We start from the raw sequence: 21704 nt of genomic DNA, 5'->3' as shown, positions 1-21704 counted from the left end.
CTTCGATGGAAACGAAACCACCGAGGCGCCCTTGCGTCGCCGAATGATCTGATATTCCCCTTGACTCTACCTGCGACGCTCTCGAGACCGAACGATACCTCCTCGCTTTGATTTCCAGCGTTGATCGTCTCGCGTATATACGTTCGTCGCTCTGATAGCTTCCGAGCAGATCCGACCGGAGGGCAATCTGCAACAGGCACGTCTAATGGTTATGTATGCGGACCTTTTAATTTCTATCGTGGGACCTCTATACTCGTTCGCCAAACATTGCAGTTCGTCGGAGAAACGATCGTGCAACCGGTTTCCGTTGCTCGATCTAAATTTCGCGTTCGATCCGTGGGAAACGACGAATCCGTGCGTAAAACAACGAGGCCCACGGTCGACAACGCGATGCAACGTCCGTGTGTCGCAATGCAAATTAAGCGTACCGAGTAATAACGTGCTCTCGTCGTTGTACGACCGCATTTACTGCTCGACGACGAAGGACATCATAAACTGGTAGTCATAAAGCAGGATGAACGTGTCCCGCTCAGGGCATATGCCGACTTCCAAGAATCTCCAAGTAATTTTCGCCGTTGAAATGGAAGCGTTCGCTTAATTGCTTCGCTATCTGCTTGCGACATTTTCGATGTCCATCTCGCACGCTGTGCTACCTGTTAATTTGAAACTACGTTCCGTATCACAGTCAACGCTGATCCGCGATATCTGCGAATTACATGTGCGTGCACGCGTTGAATTCTTCAGCGTCTACGTACAACGAAACACGCTTTGCTCGTTCTAATCGTAAATTCTTCAAAGCCTCGGCGTAAATATTATCATTGAAAGTTACGAGTGCCACGAAGAACTCGTAAAACACGCTTTATCCTCTGAACGAAACGCATACAAAGCGCTCTTAGAGTCACCATGAACGATATTCGGCCAAGTAAACGCAGCAAGTTTGTAACTCTCTGTCACGTTCTCATCATCGCGGCGCATTCCTCAACTGGCAGGATAGGTTCGTAGATAAGGCGCTGCTGTCTGTTCACAAGGCACCGAAACGTCTCGCGCATTTACGAGGAATTTCAAGGGACTCGGAAGAGGATAGAGGAAACGGACGACGTCGAGGTGCATGATAGTTGAAATCTACGATAGCAAGTCGAGAACACAGAGCTAGAGGAGTCCATAAACGAAGATGGAACTATATCGTAGTCAGTCTATCGCGGTGTGTGTATGATGGAATTCTCTAATCGATCGATCGATGCTGTTACGTTTACTTCTTGTACAGTTAGCGCGAACTAATCAGTTCCTCCTTTCATAAACATTGCGAAACTTTGGGAAATCTGGATCTAACGCGTGTTCTAGATCGACTGGAGAACGTGAGAAATCTTAACGTTATGTTTCCCAATGGTGATGCTATGTTCTGCTTTGCTATCGTTTGTGCAGCCTATCACACAGCGTTGCAAACCGCGGCGAGAGATTTCTTGGAGTTAATCCGATAGCAAACTTTCGGGCCTAAACCCAAGAACCGTCTGAGAGCCTTGATTTCCTGAAGTATAATTCGACGAAGCGACCCTTCTCCCGAGTAGTTGTTTAAGTAGATTATGTCGGAGATTAGCGAGTTTACCATTCGACCGCCGAGTAGACGCAGATTTCCAAAAGTCTCGTCCAGGGGAACAGTCCTGTTCCTGTTACAGATCTGTCCTGCTCTTTCTTCCAAACGATAGTAAGTAGCTAAACCGAAATTAATCGACATTATCGGCTATCGATGAGAACTCTGGTGACTCACTTTCGCAAGAAGTCTAGTCCGAGATGAAATCATCGGGGACCAGTCACCCTTAGCCCTGCTTCCGAGTTCGACAACCGAGACGCGTTCCCAGCCCCCCGCGATACGATTCCATTGGAAACGCAAGGTCGTTATTGCATTTCGTAGGGACACGCGCTCCACTATGCTCTAGGATTCCATTAATTGGATCTGGAGTCGGGTTACGGGTTTCTGTACCGGGCGATGCTGAATCAGAGCAATCGTAAGTAGCGTGTACAGCGCGGAGGAAACGTATGGTTTCCCTGCGGGGAGGGTATCGTAACAGCCTGACAGCGGCTTACGTTCCACCCCGAGCCTAACAACGCTATGTGTAGCCTTTGTCCGCGGTTTGATTACTCTTTTCCTCTTAGTTCTCAGAAGCTCGTAATTACTTGTCGCATTTTTCCGTACTAATTGGACGTCCAGCTTCCAACTTGATATAGCCCTTGTTCTACTGTTTCTTCCCTATGGCTTGCACGTAGTTGCACAGAATGAAAGATCGTGGACGATCGGTTGTGAAACACTTTCTATCACCGTATTCTGGTCGTACGAAAGATGCACGGGTTTATCGAATATTGCGGAGACGCGCGTATGCCGATCGCATGGACCTGGAAAACTTGGCGGCTGCGCGCTGGTATCTGTTAACAGAAATTCTATTTCGTATCTTTTTCACGATCCACAAGTTTCCCGTTTTCTGGTTAGAAAGAGGAAAAGAGAGGCAGGCCCTTCGTTCTGTCTGACGGTTCGCAGTCTTACGGTTTTATCGAACAGGACGTCGCCTGCCTGCGGATTCTGCGTCAGGTTCCGATAAAAGTGAGTCGATCGCGAGGAGGGAGGAAACGCCTGGCCACCTTCGCTTTTCTCCTCTTATCGTCCCTGGACGTACGAACCCTTGGTACCGTTTCGACGTCGTAGCGTAAAACACGAGCATTCGACGGACAATGTCTGGAAAGGGAGGCGCGTCCCGAAATCTCGGGAGGAAATCACGTTCTGAGTCAGACGATACATCATCTCCGTTGGCTTTATTTCCTCTGCGTGAGGAAAAACGCGACGCAGAGTGGTGGAGACCGGGTGTAGGGAATTCTCTAGCCGGCTGCTAAGCTCTCGGCTGAATCCATTAGCTCACGCCATTAATATCTCCGTAATGATGAGCGATGAGCCACCGCGAGAAGGAAGAGAATCGCGTAGTCGAGTCGCTTCTAAGTGCGTGGAAGGGATGGGGTGATTCTCGACAAAGAGCAACTTACATGCTCGCGCGCACGGGCAAACCGCGATCCTATCGAGACTCTCACACATACACTCATCAACGAAACCTTTGATAAATGCTGCTTCTCTTGGACCGCTGCCAAACAACACGTAGCACAATATTCCATCGCGCGTATACTCCCACTCTCGGCGAGGCAGTCTACTTATCGATGTACATCGAATCGCCACTGTTCCCGGGCTCCTATGTATATGGAAAACAAAATGGAACGACCCGTTTGCTCCGCACTGCTTCCGAGTCTCTTGAATTTCTTGGAACGATTTTAAGAAGGGAAATAGATTTTTCCAATTGCAAAGATTCGCAAGAGGACATCGTTTCGCCCGCGATCGTCTGACGATCGAGCGCATCGCTGGCGCGTCGCCAACCCCCGAAACATGCGCGATTCGAGTATAATACCGAGCGGGCGGGGGGCCATAGCAGGGGTAGCTTATCGATACGCATTAAATCCACAGTCCCAAAGCGACTGGTCGTTCTTTCCATTTATCCAGCATCCCTCTCCAGCCACGCGTCTCGCACCTCCAGGTCAATGAGTCTCGTACTCACAATACGCATCGATCGATTCGCGCGGATCTCGCGACAATGGCCACGAACCGACGAAGAAAGCCGATAGAATGGCACCGGAAATCTGACCCACCGCCATGGAAATTCCAACAAAAATCACTTTCCCTTTTCATCGGAGCTGCGCGTAAAACGCCGCCAGCCGACGCCCTGCTCTCTGCCTCCTCTTCGCGTAAACCAGGCACGTGTCGCGTGTGTTTTCCAAGGGCCGCCCTCGTCTAGGCGCATCTCTCGCGGAGAATGTTAGACGACGTTACACGCGAATCTCGTGTTTTCCGAGCTGGATTCTCGCGCGCTAGATTTTCTCGTTGATTCGACTGTCGCTATTCGCGTGTCTAGCGTTTGACAGAGAAAAACAATGGTGCAACGTTTGAAGAATAAATCCGGTTTCACGGCTGCTAATACGCCTTTTCCGCTATTACCGCATCCGCATAGTACGAGAAACGGTATTTCGTCATACGGCTTTCGACCGTGTCGTGATTACACGCCGGTTTCGTAACTGGCCGAGTTGCTATCTTTGTCGAGGAAACGCTAACGACGTCCTGTTGATCGATCGGTAGCGAGAAATAGTTATTTGCAGTTCTATTGCAGAGATGGCTTTTTAATAATTTGAACGCTCATTAAAAAATCCATCGAGGCCAATGATCTGAACGACCATTTAAAAGCATCCAATAACCCTTCGAAATATCGTATCCAGCCGAAAGTGAATGCAACTTCGAAAAAAGCTGTGTTCGCGTACAATCTTGTTGAAAGCGAGGGCATAAATCAATATCACTAAAGTTACTATCAACGAAGTTCCTATAACTTTTAGCGATATCAATGATTCGTTGAAAGGGTTCGGTGGATGTTGTACAGCTTTCAGAGCTGGTACACGCTTTTAAGATGCTTCTAATGGCACGAATATTTCACCGCTATTATTCGTATTCGCTCTACACTTTTCCCTATCCTAACATATCCTAAAATACAGTGAACGAAGATCGTAAATATTCATTACGAAATAAATTAATACCGGGACAATCATAAATCGCACGATTTACCTAACGAACGATCTGTTTTGTTTCCAGATGATCGATGCATCCTACCACACGAATCCGTCGCTACAAAGCACTGCCCTGATCATCACTTGCGCGGTGGCGGTGCTCCTGACGGCAGCGATCATGTCCGTCGTTTTCTGGAAGTGAGTACAAATTCTAAAATTCTACGAGTTTACAAGTAATTCCGATGACGGTATAGAACGACGTACGACAGGATAGAAAATAACAAAGCGCTATGTTTGACGGCGTGAAACTCTTCAGGGTCGCGTCATGGAGGAGCTTGTGACTCCATAGTAATAAAGACTAGGTTTCATTCCGGCTGGGCATCGTAACGTGTTCGAGGTTCGAGGTCGTTCGGGTTGTAACCATATTTCAAGGGTTCGAGTGGCCATTCAGAAGGTGAAGGAGGGACAAGAAAACGTCTGGTAGATGGCACAAAAAAAAAAAGGAGGAACGCGTCATTGACATTCGAGTGACCATTAAATTAGCCAAAAATAGGTCATTTCGCTTCACTGCCTTCGCGTGTAAATGACATCGTTGCTTCGTTTACGAGCAATCTGCCAAACCTACTCCAGGCTCCCTGTCGTTTGTCTCGTTTGTCATAGAAAATTTGCCAACAGCTAATCAGATAGGCTTCGCGAATGCATAGTAAAAAGAATCTAAAATGTATGCAGGAAGCGGAGCTAATTGCCATTCCAGTGAGCGTTGAATTATCGAACCATAGCTCGTTACCATCGTTAGAATTGCTTAATCGTGTTGCAACTACAGCGGTTACGAAAAAATATACTTTTCGCAAATACTTTCGCAAATGTACCTACTTTTATTTTACAACGAAACATTAATTTTTTTTATCTGCCTTTACGTTTAATCTTCATACGAAACTGCTACTAAATCAGATTTAATCTAATTAATACGTGTAAATGCGACAATAAATACGATAGTCGATTAATTTTAACAGCAACTGTAAGAACAGCTTAAGTCGTCCGACATATGTCAGCAACGACAGAATGCGATTTTTTAATATACTCGAGGTACGTGTGATAAAGTACACCATACCATATTTGTTGACAAGAATCATCTTAGAATTGCAACAATGTTGAGAAAGTCGGATTACAAAGAAGCCTTTCCTCGACGACGCGGACAAAGTGCCAAAGAAGGTAAAGCGCACTTCAGGGAGTCCGAAATTAGCCAGAAATAGGGCATTGAAGGAATGGCGTGCGTCGAGACAGTGTTACGCGCCGGTAACGAGAGAACAACGTTACACTGATAATTTCCGACACGGTGCGGCGGCTGTACAGAACTCCCTCGCTTTTGTGCCCGCGTAAGCAAGTTGGCCGCAGATCCGCGCGACTATCGAGCCTCGTACAGGGAAGAAATATGCATTCACCGCAGAAACGCGGCTGCGAGATTTACAGGCCCCACTTTACCTCCATTCGGACATTGTCTCTCGTTGCTTTATGCGGCAAGTCGTCCGCTCGACGTAGTAAAATATGAAATACGACTGGGAAAAAATGCTCGCAGGGATTGGGACGTTCTCTCGCAGCGGCGCGTAAGAAAGCAATTTTCAGGAATAAAGCGCGAAATTTTGTTTAGGTCTAGCGTTTCTTATTTTAACCTTCCCGGGCGATCCTGCTTTTATTACAAACTCTTATATTTCAAAATCATAGGTAAAAATATAATACGTCACATTTTCCCTATCTCAGACAACAGAGGAGAACTTTGGAAGTTTCAAGACGTTCCAATTCCATACCGAAGCCTTCGAATTAGATACGCTTGGTGTTTATTTGTTCCGCGTGTTTTCGAGACATTCCCACGATTGAAAATAAAATCAGTCGAGGTATCGATCGATGAAAAAGCCGGAACGAAATGAGTTGCTTGGCAAAGAGGTACGACGACTAATTTCGCGTGCACCAGGAGAGTCGCCGGTAAAAAGACGCGGCGGGCGATGATGCCACGATCGATGAACTCTGGCCGGGAGATCGGCAGCGGGCCAAGACGATTTTGGATCGGACAGAGGCCCGCATTCAGGATTCACCGGTGGCGTGTTGTATTTTTATCGACACGAACCTCTCGAAGGTCCACCGGTCGTGACAATGCCGGCCCTGTGTGCTTCGCTATTCGCGCGGTTATCGTAACGCACATTCGTTATCGTTAGCTCTCTGTGATATCTCTGCTGATAGTTCTGATATGTGTGCTCCTATTCTCCCCTTTTCCTCTCTTCTCCAGAAGTCAAGAGATTCTTCACGCGTCAAATGTTTCTGAATTCTCGCGAGTGTATCATTTGTTACGAGCAAGACGAACCATTGCGTTTTAAACCGGGCTCGCACGAGCGTTGAAACGACGTCCATTGTGTAAATGTGTATATCGTCGTACATCGAAGTGACGTACGTTCCTGGCGTGTGGGCTGCATCGTAGGACAGTATATTTCTACAACGAACGTCACGCGACGAACGTCGCGCCGTTTCAACGCTCGTGTGTCCCCGGCCTTACTCGGCGATGTAGGTACAGCGATGCAGCTTTTTATTCCACAAGGTTTTCGCGCTCGATCAACCGGACGTCCACGTGGATAATTTGTTTCCACGCCATTCGAAAGCAACGTCTGTTTGCACAACCGCGTCTCTGTTGTACCCCGTTTTTTCAATTTATCGTAATAGCCGGCCATTATCGTAGCCCACAAGCGTGGTATCTCGAGTGTTACCGCTCCGCGACTCGCCGACTCTCGGCGTCGAGTTGCCGGACTTTGTGGGTGGTATCTTCCTCTACATTGTGCTTGGAGCAGCTTCTTCTCCTCTACTTGACGGCAAACGGCGTGTTCTGTCGCCTCGCAGCATTTCAGCTCACCCAACGCGCCGAACGACACGTGCATTTCCTCGTGTAATAAACCTTGCTAATCTACCTGGTGTCTCCAGAGTTAACGTATATTATTCATCTCGTTTCTACCGAATATGTAAACGATAAAAATTCATTGGAGTTTCTTAATCGTTCCAAACGTACGTAAATGTACGTAACGCAAGAATAGATTTATACAAAATTTATAAAAGACACTCTAGCGATTGTACTAAATAACTTTAACCCTAACATCGATAAACTACAGACTGTCTTTTTTTCGCATTACCTCTATTGGGCGCGCGACGTTATAAAAAGCATCCCTGTCCGTACTTGACCTTTTACCATGTATGGACGTATTGTAGTAAAAGTAATGACAACCTGTGTCCATAAACCTGTAAACACAAGATTGCATTGCCTTTTCTTCCCTGCAGCGTGAAAGTAAAACTCGCCTACTTTTCCACGCAGTAGGTCACCGTTTCCTTGATCGAAATCGCGCGTGTCTTTTTAATCACGATCTTAGATAGCCGGTGCACGAGTATAGGAGCGTAAGAAGCGCAGGGACGGGAGAGCGGAACGCTCTCGGCTTGTTCGTGTTGCAGGCAAACGCGGAGAACCAACACGACCACGCGTAGTTTGTATGCTAATCAGAGCCGTGTTCACTCCCATCTCCGCGTTCTCCCTTCTTCGTCCCATGAACGTTCGTTCCGTCCTCGCTGTCGTCGTAGTCGTCGTCGCTCTTTCTCTACGCCGCTATGCTATTTCCTGCCTGACCCGATGCGTCGTCGCAGTCGTTCGGCCGATTCGCGATAATTCGACGCCGTTGTTTTAAACGGCCACGCGAACCGGACGATTCGTCGAGAACCGATTTTCTCCCGCTTTTAACCATCCAACCTATTCCAATCGCTCGCCGCGACAAATTGTAAGTGATGTAACCGAGCCACGATATCAGTCGATCAGCGTCGGCTGAGTTATTGCAGAGGCAATTATTCGATGGTGTTGTAGCTTGCAGTGGATCGAAGACAGTAGTAGTCGGTATTATTTATAGCGACAATTGGACAGAGGCTGATAGCAAAGGACGAAACGTGTCCGAAGTCGAATATCCTTTTCCTGGTAATAATGGAACATATTTTTGTCGTTAATCCTGAGGTGGATGTTAAACGTGTTGGTTGGTTTAATAAAGAGACGAGTGATACAATTATAATAGTCAGTGTATATTAAAATCACTGTACAAGTACAGAGATAAGATCGTAATCGTCGCTCGTTCAATGCTATTGTTCAACTCTACGCTCGCTATTTGACTGTATGACTCGCTATAATGACTCGTTATAATGACTGCCCTAAAGAGCACGTTCGTCTATTTCTATCGACCGGTGTTATTATAAAAAGTTCAAATGTAACTCCGGTTGACGATTAGAAACAACGGCGATAATATTTTGTTCGTTCGTTTACCTTTGAATCTAACAAACTAAAACAACGTTGGTATTCGAATGCACAAAAATCTCTCCCTATTCAAATCTTCCACTGACAATCCAAAAATGGCTTCTATCTAGACACGACGAGTTCGTTTCCATTTCCTCTGGCGATAAATATCTCGATGAATCGCAGCTGATGGAAATTTCGCAATAATAAAAATGTTGTTGTACACGCGACATAAATGTACCAATGATGGAAGAAACGAGCGCGTTACGTAACCGACGCAAGGCCGCGCCATAATTTTTATTCCGATGTCGTTGACCGATCCAACCCCTAGTCCCGACCGCTGTATCGGTCTCGTCTCACGCGGAAGCGCATTCCGGGGACGACCGCTCGAGGATATCGATACCCGCGGCCACGGAATAGTCCCTCTTTCCCTCGTTTATTTTCCTTATCCCAGCCTTGGAAGAGAAACGGCGTGGCAAGCTTTAAAATCTGAAAGAAATGCCTCCGTCGCATCGAACCCAGCGAACGAGGGAAGGGGAATTAGGGGGTGGAGAAGAGATCCCGTAGTCTTTATTTAACCGGCAGTCTCCCGATGCTACGAGGTTCCTGGCAATACCTCTTCGCCTAATCTAACCTATATTTTTCAGTGTTTCGCCCGAGCAGCCGACTATCGGCCGCCTTTGCGCACCTTTTCTGCGGTAACTATCCCTTATGGAACGAAACTACGTCTAGACAGAACTCTACTCGTAACACCTCCATTTCGCGTAAACGCGCCGTTGCGTTCAATGCTCGCTGCGAAATCCTGGTGAAACCTCGCGCCAAAGGGCGGCCGTCTGAGGAAAAAAACACACCCCTATATAGCCGTTAAGGGGTGATCCGACACTTAAAATCGGATCGAACTGCCTGATACGAGTCCCATGGAACTTTTTTTCAGCTGCCTTTCGATGTTACTTTCCTCCAACGACTTCTTTGTAAATCGATGATAATCGATTCCAATGGGATTCGAGTTATGATCTTCGACGAGGCTTTGAATCAGACGACTGTAATCCTATCACCGTACCTTTCCAGTCAATGGCTAATGTTCGTTTTCTTCGCCAAATCGGATCGTTAGAGGAAAATAGGATTTCAGAGGGTCGTTCGCTAGGCAGGAAAAAGCTTTTCGGCGAAACGAAACCCGCTTCCTCACGGCGTGCATACTCGTTAATTCGAATCTTCGATTGGCCGGGCAGAAATTGCACCCGTGGTAATAACGATAAACATCGGAGGGTTGTTCCGAGGTCGAATTGTCGCGCGAGCCAGTGGCGACGAACGCGATGCTGGAAGCCGACGGAATGGAGAAAAAGGGGCAGAAAAAGACAGTCCAGGGGACGGTCGGTTCAACGATATTTCTCAGTTGCGCGGTGGGAGGGTAGCATTACTTACGTTCCACTTGCCACGGCACAGATTCGAGAGACGATGTAAACGAGAAACAGGGAATCGCGAGAACGAGGAAACGGACGGGGGCTACTCGCTACTCTTTCCTCTATTTCCTCTTTCTTTTTCCTCTATCTTGCTACACCTTCTTGGCCCTCGCTTTGTCTCCGTAAGCCACATTCGGGTCACCGGCGCAACGCGCGCCGGTACGCTTTAACGATCTGCATTGCATGAGCACTTCGCTTTCTCCTGCCATCTCTGTACAGTTCGTTTCTCCGACGAGGCGAGAAACTCTTCTCTTCCTTCTCTCGGATGTTCTTGCGACCCACTGCACCCAACCCCCGCCGGTGTCGTCACAGTTTCGGCTTGTACACGATGCCTGACAAACAAGCCCCGGTTATTTCGCATGGCAAACAAGCGGTTACCGAATCCCTTTCCATTCCCGTTTTCGGTGGCGCGCGCGTTTATTTCGGGGAAATCCGATTACTCGCTCCATCGGGACGTACCGCGCTCGTTCTCGCCGGAATTCTCTCGCGAACCATATCGAAAAAGCGAGTAACGATACTATAGCAAATTTATTAAAATCCCCTAACGAAATCTATGCCTCTTTTGCTTGAAAGATTGTTTTGCGCTGGCTAGTTTCTAGCTATTTGGGTCGCGAAACATCCCCTTTTTTTCTGTGCCTGTTTTTCGCCTAAATCCAAACGTTGCGTCGCTGCGACCGTACGAATGTCCCATGTGAGGAAAAAAATACGCTTGCCCCCAGGGACGCTGTAGGGGCTGATGCCAAGTCGCAGAGGGGATGCAGCACGCACACACTATACAACAGTCAGCAATTATGTAGAGTGGCCGGTGTCTGAACCGACTCGGTCTAGTTGGCCGCTGCATTCGCCGTGCACTTACTCGTCTTCGCTGTCGTCGATGGCCGACGATGGCGTCGTTGCTTGTTAACGTTGTGCCTCGGGTGTCTTGGAAACGTGCAGTCCTTTCCGCTTTTCTCTCTCGCGTTTCATCCCTCTCGATCGCAGAGGCAGAAGGACACGGAGCTGGCTTCTGTTGCGAGCCAGAGACATTGGTAAGAAGTGCACGTGCAAGAAAATCGCGGGATGCACTTACGGATATTACCGGGGAACGCAGCCGGTGTAAGAAACGGGGCGAACGTCGCAAGACTCGTTGTTAAAGGGACCCGGCTGGCAAGAATTAAATCTTCTGGGAAACGTACGCGTTCGCGGTGTAAATCGTCGTGACGCGTTTTGCTGATTCTGCGTCACGTCTCGAAAATCTTTCTCCTCGATGGTACCCGAGGGCATTCAGAGTAAATTAAAATGGAACATCGAGCTAATTGAAAGCGAGGAAATCGAGAAGGACGTACTTAAAGGGATGGACGATTTACTCATAACAGCACCGCTTAACAAAGATCCTGCTAAATGAGAGGCGTCGCTATTCGAGTTGCCGGGAAACCTCGCTCGTCGTTCCATGGAACACCGGCTGGTAATTAAGCGAAGACAAAAATCCTCGTCACCCACCGCCGATTCAGACGTTTTTTCTTCTGTTTACCCGGGAATTAGTTGCCGTTCCACTACTTTGGGTCGCGCTTTGAAGCTTGTTGTCTCTGCCGCCGCTCGTGTTTTCTCTACGCTTCCCCCGGTTTTTCACTTGCGTTTGTTTTGGTACGCGTCTCCGATATTGCGCGTAATCAAGGGCCCATTGTGAGCGTTCTGCGGGGCCATTACACGGACGTACACGAAGGTACGAAACGCGGCCAAGTCCGGTGCATACACGCGTAGCTGCACGGAACGCGTACATCACTCGATAATTTCGACCGGGCCTTCCTCGACTTGGACGATGCCTCGTTCAGGGAACAGTGAATCATGCTCGTTGTTTCTGTATATGCAGAGCGGCGGATACCCGTGAGGGGGAAACGGTAGTCCATGGGTAATTTAACCCGTGCCAGCCCTGAATGGGTTATAATTGGTGATGACAGGCCGTCAGGAGAGGCAGCATTCAACGCGGCGAAAGTGTCGCCCTCGAGGATGAGCGCGTCGTGCCAGACGTCGGAGACACCCGCCGGATTTCTCTCTGTACGTGTGGGTGACGTCGATTCAACCGGGTACCGTGGAAGGTTACGATCCCTGAATGGCTTGTCAGTTTCTAGACGCGAGCTGTTCGCGGTGTAATCGCCTCTGATGAGGTCCTCTCTCTCTCTCTCTCTCTTCCATCGTTTCTTCCCCTCTTCTTGTCTGCGATCCATCTTCATATTGCCCGAATCGAAAGTCTATTACGCTCCACTTTGTCGACGAGAAACAGAGGCTTTGAACGATGCACGGATAATTCGATTAGATTGGATGGTGGAGAGCCAATTCACGGAAGGTAGTGTTGAGAGGTAACCGTGGCCCGCGTTATGAACGGATTCTGTTCCTGAAACGATGCACCTTATAGCAGCTGTTCGAGCTGTGGTGCATCGAGCACTTCCTCCGTTCCCTTTGTAACTGTAGCCCTGGCCTACGGTCGGATTCCTCCATTGGTTAAGCGAGTAGACATAATTCCATTCTAGCAGTGATATGCTCGCGAACGCAACGTTCGAGAGAACAGTCAGGGTTTCTCATATCTGTGATCGAATACGCTTCAAGGATCGCAAATTACCACGGTTAAAAATCCATAATCTTGCACTCCTCTAAGAAGTACCTACGCGTAACGTTTAAACACCAACGATGATGCCATCAATGGAATACGCTTTTAACGCATTAATCGACGTAAACAACGAGGACAATGGGTCCGCGAATAGCGAAGGAGAGTGAGAATCCCTGGAGCAGCGGAGGAAACACGCCGGACTACCATCGTTCTAATCCCATTCCATTGCAGCTTCGCAGTCTGGAATATTACCCTAACTAGCTATAATTACGTCATCGTCATTGTCTCCTCGCATACATCGGCATTGAATGCTAGACAGCCGTTTCTCCACCAGCTCCGACCCCTTCGCGCAGGAGGTCGTCTCTCTGCTTTTCGATCCCTTGTCTCTCTCTGTCTCTCTCTCTGTCGGCCTGTTCTGGCTCATTTGCAAGGGCCAGCGAGGCTGTACGTGCATAAATGCCGCGCGGATTTCCACGGTGCGAGCCCCGTTTTCGACGGTTGCTGCCCGTTGCAGCCGAAATTGTAACCTCCGTCCTCTCTTTCGCTTGTTTATTCCGCGCACCTGTGACTCTTGCGGCGGAGCCGTTTCCACACACTCCATTCACCGGCTGAATGTGTGTAGCTGGCTCGTTACGTTTTCATTCGCGCACTCGACGCTTTCGCGCGGACGGTCGTTCACCCGGTGACTTTTTTTTGTCCCCGGCTTTCACAGCTCGTAATTGGGGAAAGAAAATCGTCAACCGCCGCGCGGAACAGTCGACGAAAAAAGCGTCGAGTGTCGCGGAAAGGAGCTCTTCCTGCGAGAAAGCAACGGCAATGACGTGGCGGAACACGGAATCGTACATATGTAGCCTAGATACTTTAGATTATTATTTTACGTCGTCTCGTGACCGCGACTGCTGCTTCAAAAAACCTCTGTTCTCACGTGCGAAACGTCACTGAACGAAAAGTACGAGATGTCAGATGTCAATGAACCACGATAAATACGAACGATCATCGGATGCACTTAAGTTTCTACAGCCTTTGCGTAAATTCCAAACTAAACCGCTCTTGAGCCTTTCGATATTCGTTTAATCGTTTCTACGGTTCACGTCACTTTCTGCAAGTGTGCTATTACTTATGAACGAAATTGTACGTGTACCAGTAGCAGCAAGTGGAGCAACGTGGAATTCAGATTGACGCAGCGCGCGTTTCGATCAGATTCGAGGCCGTACCACAGGGACATCCATATTCATAGACGGGGCCAGGGATATCCGCGAAGGCGCCGATCGTCGACGGGCCAGGAAGCGCGGTTGGGATGCAGCTGCGCGTAGATGGTATTCGTCCGCTTGCATATCTGGCGCGGAGTGCATGCTCGGATGGCGTGTAGCCCTGTGTTAATACAGAGACAGGATCTGAGCGCGCGTTAATATAAGCCGGTCGCACCGGCGTCGATTAGTTGGTGCATGCAGCGACGCGCGGCCGCTCTAATGCGACGTTACGCCAGTTATGTTATGTCGAGTATGCGAACCGCACTCAGGGGAACGCTGCACCCGAGATGGAGCCCCATAGAGCGTCCTGATCTGCCTGCACCGCAGACTCTATGTGCTGCGGACAAGCACCGTACGTCCAATACCAAACTGTATCGGATGGTCCGGCCACCACGAAGGCTGCGCAATTGCATTTCGCGAATTATTGGCGTATCGCCGGCAATTTCGATCCTGCACTCTACTCCCTGTGCAGAATTCGAGGCCATTGGAGGAAACGTCGAGACAGAGGCGAGCCGGACCACCGTCTTTCGGCAGACCCGAATTCCTTTGGTTATCGAAGCAAACCTCGAGAAGGTCTCGCTTCCCTGCCAATTAGGCAAGAATGGTTCGTATCGTCGGCTCGTATTGTCCATGGCACGCTGACTATATCGTCTTCTTGATATTCTCTCGTAAAGTAATCCGTGGACGACGTACATAAAAGGAACGCCGGGATCGGAAACGTCTGAACGTTTATTTGTATTATCCTGTATTTTGCCGATTATTTCGATTGAAAATCAATTTGTAACAATATGTAAAAGCGACGAATGAACCGCCTGGTGCTTCATCAAGAGTATAGAGAACGCGTTCATGGATGTTTCCCGTTACACAAGTAGCTAGTAACGAGTTTATTCGATTTAGATTCGTAATATATAGGACGTTGATTAACGGTAGTTGCCGGCTACGAGTCCGCGGAAAATTGGCATTTGTCGCGTGCACGCGTTTACAGCGACCACAACTGCGCGACAAATGGAAATTTGACGGGAGTAGTTCTTTGGCAAGTTACTGATTGAATTAATGCCGAGCGCCTGCTTCGAATGGAATTCGATTACATCGGTAGTTGCACCTCATCGATGGTGATTGCGGCGTGGAAAACACTGCGTTCGATCGCGATCGCGCACGCCGTCGAAACCGTTTCTAGGTCTTTCGTACGCTGCCGAGGGAAAATTTTTCACGCGAGCAGTGCACGATAATGGGAAGGGGGAAAAAACAGGGCGAAGAAGGAAGCGACGAGTAAAGCGGAAAAAGGGAAGAAATAGGAAAAACGGTAGAGAATTGGTGGAGTTTCATAAACAGAATTATGCTAACTACTCGTGGCAGCGAGGCGAGATAAGACGGAAAATCGAATTCAGACTGAGTTGAACCTTCTCGAGAAGACACTCGCAAGTTCTCGTTAATGCAGCGTTCCTCGTCTTCCAGCTATCGCGATGCTGCTGCCGCTTACTCGATTTCTCTCGTCTCTTGGAAAAATGAAAGGGACCGACGAGCCGAAGTAACACGATCGTTACGGCAACGCTGCAAACTAGTTTTCCTATCTAATATAGTTCCTTGTGCTGATAACTCTCGGCTGAAATTGTTTTCACTTTTTGGGTTAATAACTTGTTTCAACAGCGTCGGAAACGACAGGGTTTTCCAGGGTACTTGCGAGTACAAAGCAATTCCGGTTGGTCTCGAGAGGGTGACGATTCGCGCAGGAAAGCATAAAGATAGAAATCCTCCGGACGAATTAAAGACCGCGCGGACGGCAATACTGACGAGCCTCTTAATCTCTTCGTCGCTTAATTATTCCCTCACGTAGCAATAATGAGAAGCCGTGGCAGCGTACCTGACCTCGTTCAAAGGAGATCGTCATTTAGGCCGGTCGTCGGGTACCAAGCCAGCGAGAACAAACGAGATGGAAGATCATTTAGAGGTGATTTACCTCTGTTGCGGCGCGTCCAACTTACCCTCTGGTTACGGTCTATTTAGTAATCTCAAGAAATACAAGCGAGTGGAACGACGTTAAGAGGGAACAACCGACTCGCCTCGACGTTTGTTACTTAAATTAATTTCACGAATTTACATCAGTGGCGGGTACAAGGAGACTGCGAAGTGGCGTCCGATTCGTGGAACTCTCATTTCGTCGTTGAGAGTACCTGCACGAAGATCGAATCGTGCATATTCTATGAACGTGAAAGTGGATCCGAAGCATGACAGCGCATTATTAAAAATTCTAATTAAACTATAAGCTGGATAAAGCAGCGCCACTCTGCCGCTTACATCGACAATGTGAGCGCTGTCTCGAGTTACGTCGACAGATTCAGCTTTAGCGTAGAATTGATAGATTCAAGGCGTACGAAAATTAAATTTCTACGTGGCGGAAAATAATCCTTACGTAGGAAATTGGTTGGTGAATTCTGCACCCTTTCGATTTCGCTTCTCCCTTCTACGTTCGTGATCCCTCGCGATGATACCTTCACGAGGTATCGGCATCCTGCGAGCCGAGAAAGAGAGAAGAAAGCCACGCAACGTAACGGGTCCGGTCGAGCATCCTGGCGCGAAATAAAATAAAACGGATATTAAAACTGGCGAGAGCTAATTTCCTCGCCTTCCCAACCATAATACCCGTTCTCCACCTATCGGAATACCCTCTTCCTCTTCTTTCTTTCGGCTTCTTTCTCCCGATTTTTTCCCTCTTATCGCGCCGCTAAGCTATCCATCGAACGAACGCCTTCTGAATATTCAGCGGAGACCGGAATGGCAGGAGGAGAGAAATATTCTCTGGTCGAAGGGACAGAGCCGATGCAACCGATCGAGAGAGAAGAGGAGGGGCGAGGTGGTGCGGGACGAACAAATCGAATTCGAGGCTCGAGCATGACGAGTGACAGGCCGCTGAACGTACGCTGCAGATGCGATTAAAGTCTGCCAACACGTCAACGTGATGCTCCTGAAATGCGAATTCCCTTCCAACCAACCGCTCGGCCCTTGACCCATATTCACGCAGACACGAAGATTGAATCGCTCTCGTGAAAATCCATCGAAGTCACCCGCTGATAAAAATCGACGTAGCCTCGTTGATATACGATATCTGGATTTTTATTAATTTCCATCCGCGCGTCAAATATTGCCGCGACAAGAATGCCGGAGCTGACAACAGTGCCGTCAGAATTCCCAGAAGAAACAGGCGATCGCGCGAGGGATAGCATTAAAGCGAGCATCGAACGAGAAAAGATTTATCCAAGTAACGTTCTCTAACGTGATTTACCTCTCTTCGATCGTACTGGCCTTGAAATTGCCACGATTCCACTGAAATCTCTCTGTTTGTTACTGGACTGTCTCTCTTGTAAAACGTGTCTCATCGATCGACCGTACAAAATCAAGAGAAAAGATAAGCGAGAGAGGAAGAGTATGGGTGAGAGGAAAGGAAAGCCGAAAAGGAAACGGTCTGTTCATCCGACCGCAATCTCCGTTCGGAGGTAGGAGATCCGCGTTATCCTTCGAAATCGGAGGATGATGCTCCTTCGGGACGTAAACGGTAATCGGACACCGGGAAACGTATATGCTAGACGCCAGGACATCCGATACTACATCCATATAATATTGCCGATGCTTTTAGCCACGACAAACAGTGACCTCGTGCACCGTGCTCGTCGATCATCCCTCTCACGCGCCCCAACCTGCCCTGTAGACGATAGAACATCATGGATATTTCGATTCTCTCGTTAGAACGACGTTAATCTTGTCTCGAATATCTAAACAAAGATCAGCCTGTAGATTCTTTTAGTTTTAAAAGGTATCGTAGACCTGTCGGAGAGTCGATCGTTTCGAATTCGAAAGAACAATGGGAGAATAGTTGCAACAGCCCACTTGGTCAACCTTATCTGTCCGAAGATGCTTGAAACGACGTTAATGCCTTTCGTCAAAGGGGTCTCCACTTTATCTACGTGCCTATCTTCTGGTAATGCACAATGTGCCTGGTTATACCAAGTGGGGACCACTCGAGGGACATTCTACAACTGCAGAGACGTTTGACGTGACTGCACACCTTCCACGCGAATCCAAGTACCTTTGAGATCATTACGGCGCCATCCTCCGTCCTGTTTCGACCCGCACTCGAGCTACAGCCTCATAGTCAGACGGTTGGTTAATCAAGCTCCATTTCACTTACCAACCCCCTTGCTACGCCGCTCCCTTAGTATCTCTTCCTGTTGGGCGGCAAACTCTCGCTCGCCTTCCCGTTTGCCAACTTCTCCGCATCTTCAATGACCCTCGCACCTGCCACCGCCTACCTATTAGACACATCGGCTTAGTCGCAAACCACCACGTTTATTGCTTGAAGATCGGACGATCCTTTAAAGATGGTGAAATCGAGAAGGTACTAAGTCCGCTCTAAGAATTGTTCTACCGAGCTAATTCTCTAACGTTCACGCTCTTTCTTTGGAGTCAGATTTATAGTTGCGAATAAGCGAGACGCGTATCGGACTTGCTTGAAGTCGCTATAAAAGCGAAGGAAACATGCAGGCGTTAAGCGACTCGATAGAAGGACAATCCGCACGTTTTTCAACGGCTTTCCACCGGACGGTGGTGAGGAAGGCGCGAGTCGGTTGTATTTGTTCGGCGGCGGGCAGCAGCTCATTAGGTAAATCCGAAAAAAGCAGGGTAAACTCGGGCGGAGGAGCAGCACGACGAGAAGTACCTTAGCACACAAATTTATTCGTAAACTTTCGCAATTTAAATATCCGCGGTGTTTCAATCAAGCGGCGCCGCACGTTGCGGCACGTGCGCGTACACACCTACGCGCCTCTGTATACAGCCCTCGAGATTACTTTCTTGCCCCTTTAGACTTTCATCGACTCCTCACCCCCTGCTCGCCCTTCCTGGTCGGTGCTCGAGTACCAGCGGCAAGAGATTTTCGTGTCGGCGCGTTACGCCGTTAAATATTAAATGGCATCGCGAACCCACCGTCCCCTCGAGAACTTTTGCAACAGCTTCGGAACTAGCCTCCCTTTCATATTTTCTATTCCTCCACTGAATTCGAACATTTTTCGCCCCTATGCACGCGAGCAGCTCGAGAAACGAAAGAAGGCGATTCTCCTCGATGCCACCTTTGTCCCCGTGTTATCTACGATCGTCGGAGAAAACGGCGGCCCTGGTCGTTGCACGACGTACACCGTAGCCATAAAGGGTCGTCCATGCATGGACGATCCCAGGGAGGGCAGTCGGAGACGCCGAGGACCCGGATCAGTTCGTGGACGATAACCAACGCGTGGGAGGTCACTTGACCGGACGGAAATAATGCCTCCACCATGGTAACCCTTCCTGATAAGCGTGTGTACCGTTCTACGACCGTCGCGATAGCGGCAAAACAATATCCCTGCTTGTACAACTTGGACATGGGGGTCGGATTTGGTTTTGCACGACGGTGTACGCGTACGTCGTGCCTCCAGAGATAAATCGTCGGGATTTATGTCTCTCCTGAAGGGACCATAAACTTTGAAGTCTGATATATCGTTTGCGTACGGAAGGATCTGACACGTGTAATTAAGTTTTTGCACGATGATACGTGTACCGTACGGACGTTGATTTTTAAGTAATTCTCGGAACGAAAGGTCGTCTGGTTTGATTGAATTTCCTACGGACGTAGTGTCGACGGAGTGTCATTAGTACAAAACGTTCTACGGTAGTCTAACTCGGAAAGGGTAGGCGGTACCCCGTATATCCACGAATAGCAGAGGAGCAACGATATTACCGACTGGGAAGAGGAATCCTGCGGGTTATGGAAGGTAAAAGGATATCGGTGGAGAGAGGCGGGGTATGGTAAGTCGTTTATCGAGTCGACAGGCTGGGGCTGGATGTATCTATGCGCATTGATATGCAAAATTTGTAGTTTCGAGAAGCTTACGAGAAACTGCGGCGGCGAGTAAACTTCAAAATCCTATGCGCTTGTCGGCGAGGGTCGCTACACCGAGCTCCACGAGCTCGGGTTTAACCGGTTCGAGCTTCCGGTTACCAGCTACCATGTACGCTTACCTTCGAACGGATAGCAATGATCGAGTACCCTTCTACGTAAAAATCTGGTTCTAAATATTCTGTTATTTTTGCAAGTGTCGAAAGTACCGTAAGTTGACTCATCTCTAATAAAATTCTTCCTTTGCATTGCTCCTATCAGCCTCAATTTCCAAATCTGGTTGATTCGATCAGCGATAAACGGAGTCTTTGCACGGAGAGGATCTCTTTGTCTATTCGTGGAGACGACAACGAGAGAATTATCGTGCGAGTTTGCAATAACCACGCGTTCCTGGATACGCGCGACGCGTAATATGGCGAAAGAGCGAGCCTTGAAAGCAGGCAGAACGAAACGAAAAGCGCTATCCAGCTGCACGCGTCGGAACCAGATAGAAACATAGAAAAGGCAGTTAATTAGCTCGAGTTAAAAGCTCCGCTTAAACGACCTATTCACTGTTCGGTCGACAGAAAATTCGTTGGAGCTTGAAGCGCAGCTCTCCGAAGGAACAGACCGAGGATCGAGGCGAGAAAGAAGCTGATCGCCATTGAAACGCGTTTCAACGTCGCACGACCTCCTTACGCAACGCGGAATCCCTTTATTTCAACCCTCTTTGTTTCACGCTTGTGCGCCGTCTACGTTTTCCTCGAGCTTCGATGCTTTCTTCTTCCTGCTAGCGCCTAGGAAACTAATCGCGAAGAAGCTTCTCCGGTAGAACCAAATGAAATCCATTCGGAGATGGCCGATGGAGCGTCGTTGAGAGAAAGCAGCAAAGAAATGGTTAAAGAAAATGGAACAGATTTCAGACTTAAATGGAAACTCGTTACACTATTTATGGAGAAATATAAAGAACGGGGAGAAGCTAAAAGACAAAAGCCAGGGACTGGATTTTGACCGCTCCATAGCCCACCGGAATTGATTAGAAACGCCGGAAGTTTCATCTGTTTCTGTGGAAGCTGTTTCACGACGGGGAACTCCGGTTTGAAATTCATCAGAACGAATCCCTGCGCGGCTCTTCGACATCCCCAAAGGGCAAATTCGAACTTTGCCTGTTTTATATGGACTACTAATTAACGGGTTCCCTAGAATTTTCCAGAGCGAAAATCCAACAACTCTGATATCACGAACAATAACGTCGACGTATGTGGATTTTCGCAAATCATCATAGGTAAGAAAAAATGGGGAGAAACGCAAACACGAGTTTGCGCGTGTCCAACACGATCACCGAGGGATGGAGGGAAAGCTCTTGGACGAATGCGTGCGCGTATACTCGAAGGGTCGACACTCCACAAAGCGCTTTATGGTCCGTTATACGACCGCAAGCTCGCGATACCGTGTTTAGCACGGGCACGGGATCACGAACACGACTAGCCTATTCCAGGTGCATTCAACGGGCCCAGTGTCTCTCATGCAATATGCGCTTTACGACTCGCCTTCTCTGTGATTCGTCGAACGACAGAGTCTTTGAAATGCCGTAATATTCCGACAGACGCACGCGATATCCTTG

General features: G+C 48.5%; 1 protein-coding gene across 5 annotated transcripts in view; it reads left to right on the top strand.

Annotated features, from left to right (window-relative positions):
- LOC117230934 overlaps positions 1 to 21704 on the top strand; it is a 229330-nt gene that overhangs the window by 190383 nt on the left and 17243 nt on the right. For all 5 annotated transcript variants that reach the window (XM_033488868.1, XM_033488864.1, XM_033488865.1 and 2 more), the window contains one exon: positions 4667 to 4779. In XM_033488868.1, coding sequence (XP_033344759.1) covers positions 4667 to 4779 — 113 coding nt within the window. The remainder of the gene's footprint in view (positions 1 to 4666; positions 4780 to 21704) is intronic.

Source organism: Bombus vosnesenskii, unplaced genomic scaffold, assembly GCF_011952255.1.
Source record: "Bombus vosnesenskii isolate JDL3184/JDL3185 unplaced genomic scaffold, Bvos_JDL3184-5_v1.1 scf7180000013270, whole genome shotgun sequence".
Lineage (NCBI taxonomy): Eukaryota > Metazoa > Arthropoda > Insecta > Hymenoptera > Apidae > Bombus > Bombus vosnesenskii.
Note: the sequence above shows the minus strand (reverse complement) of the source record. Positions and strands in the feature narration are given on the sequence as shown.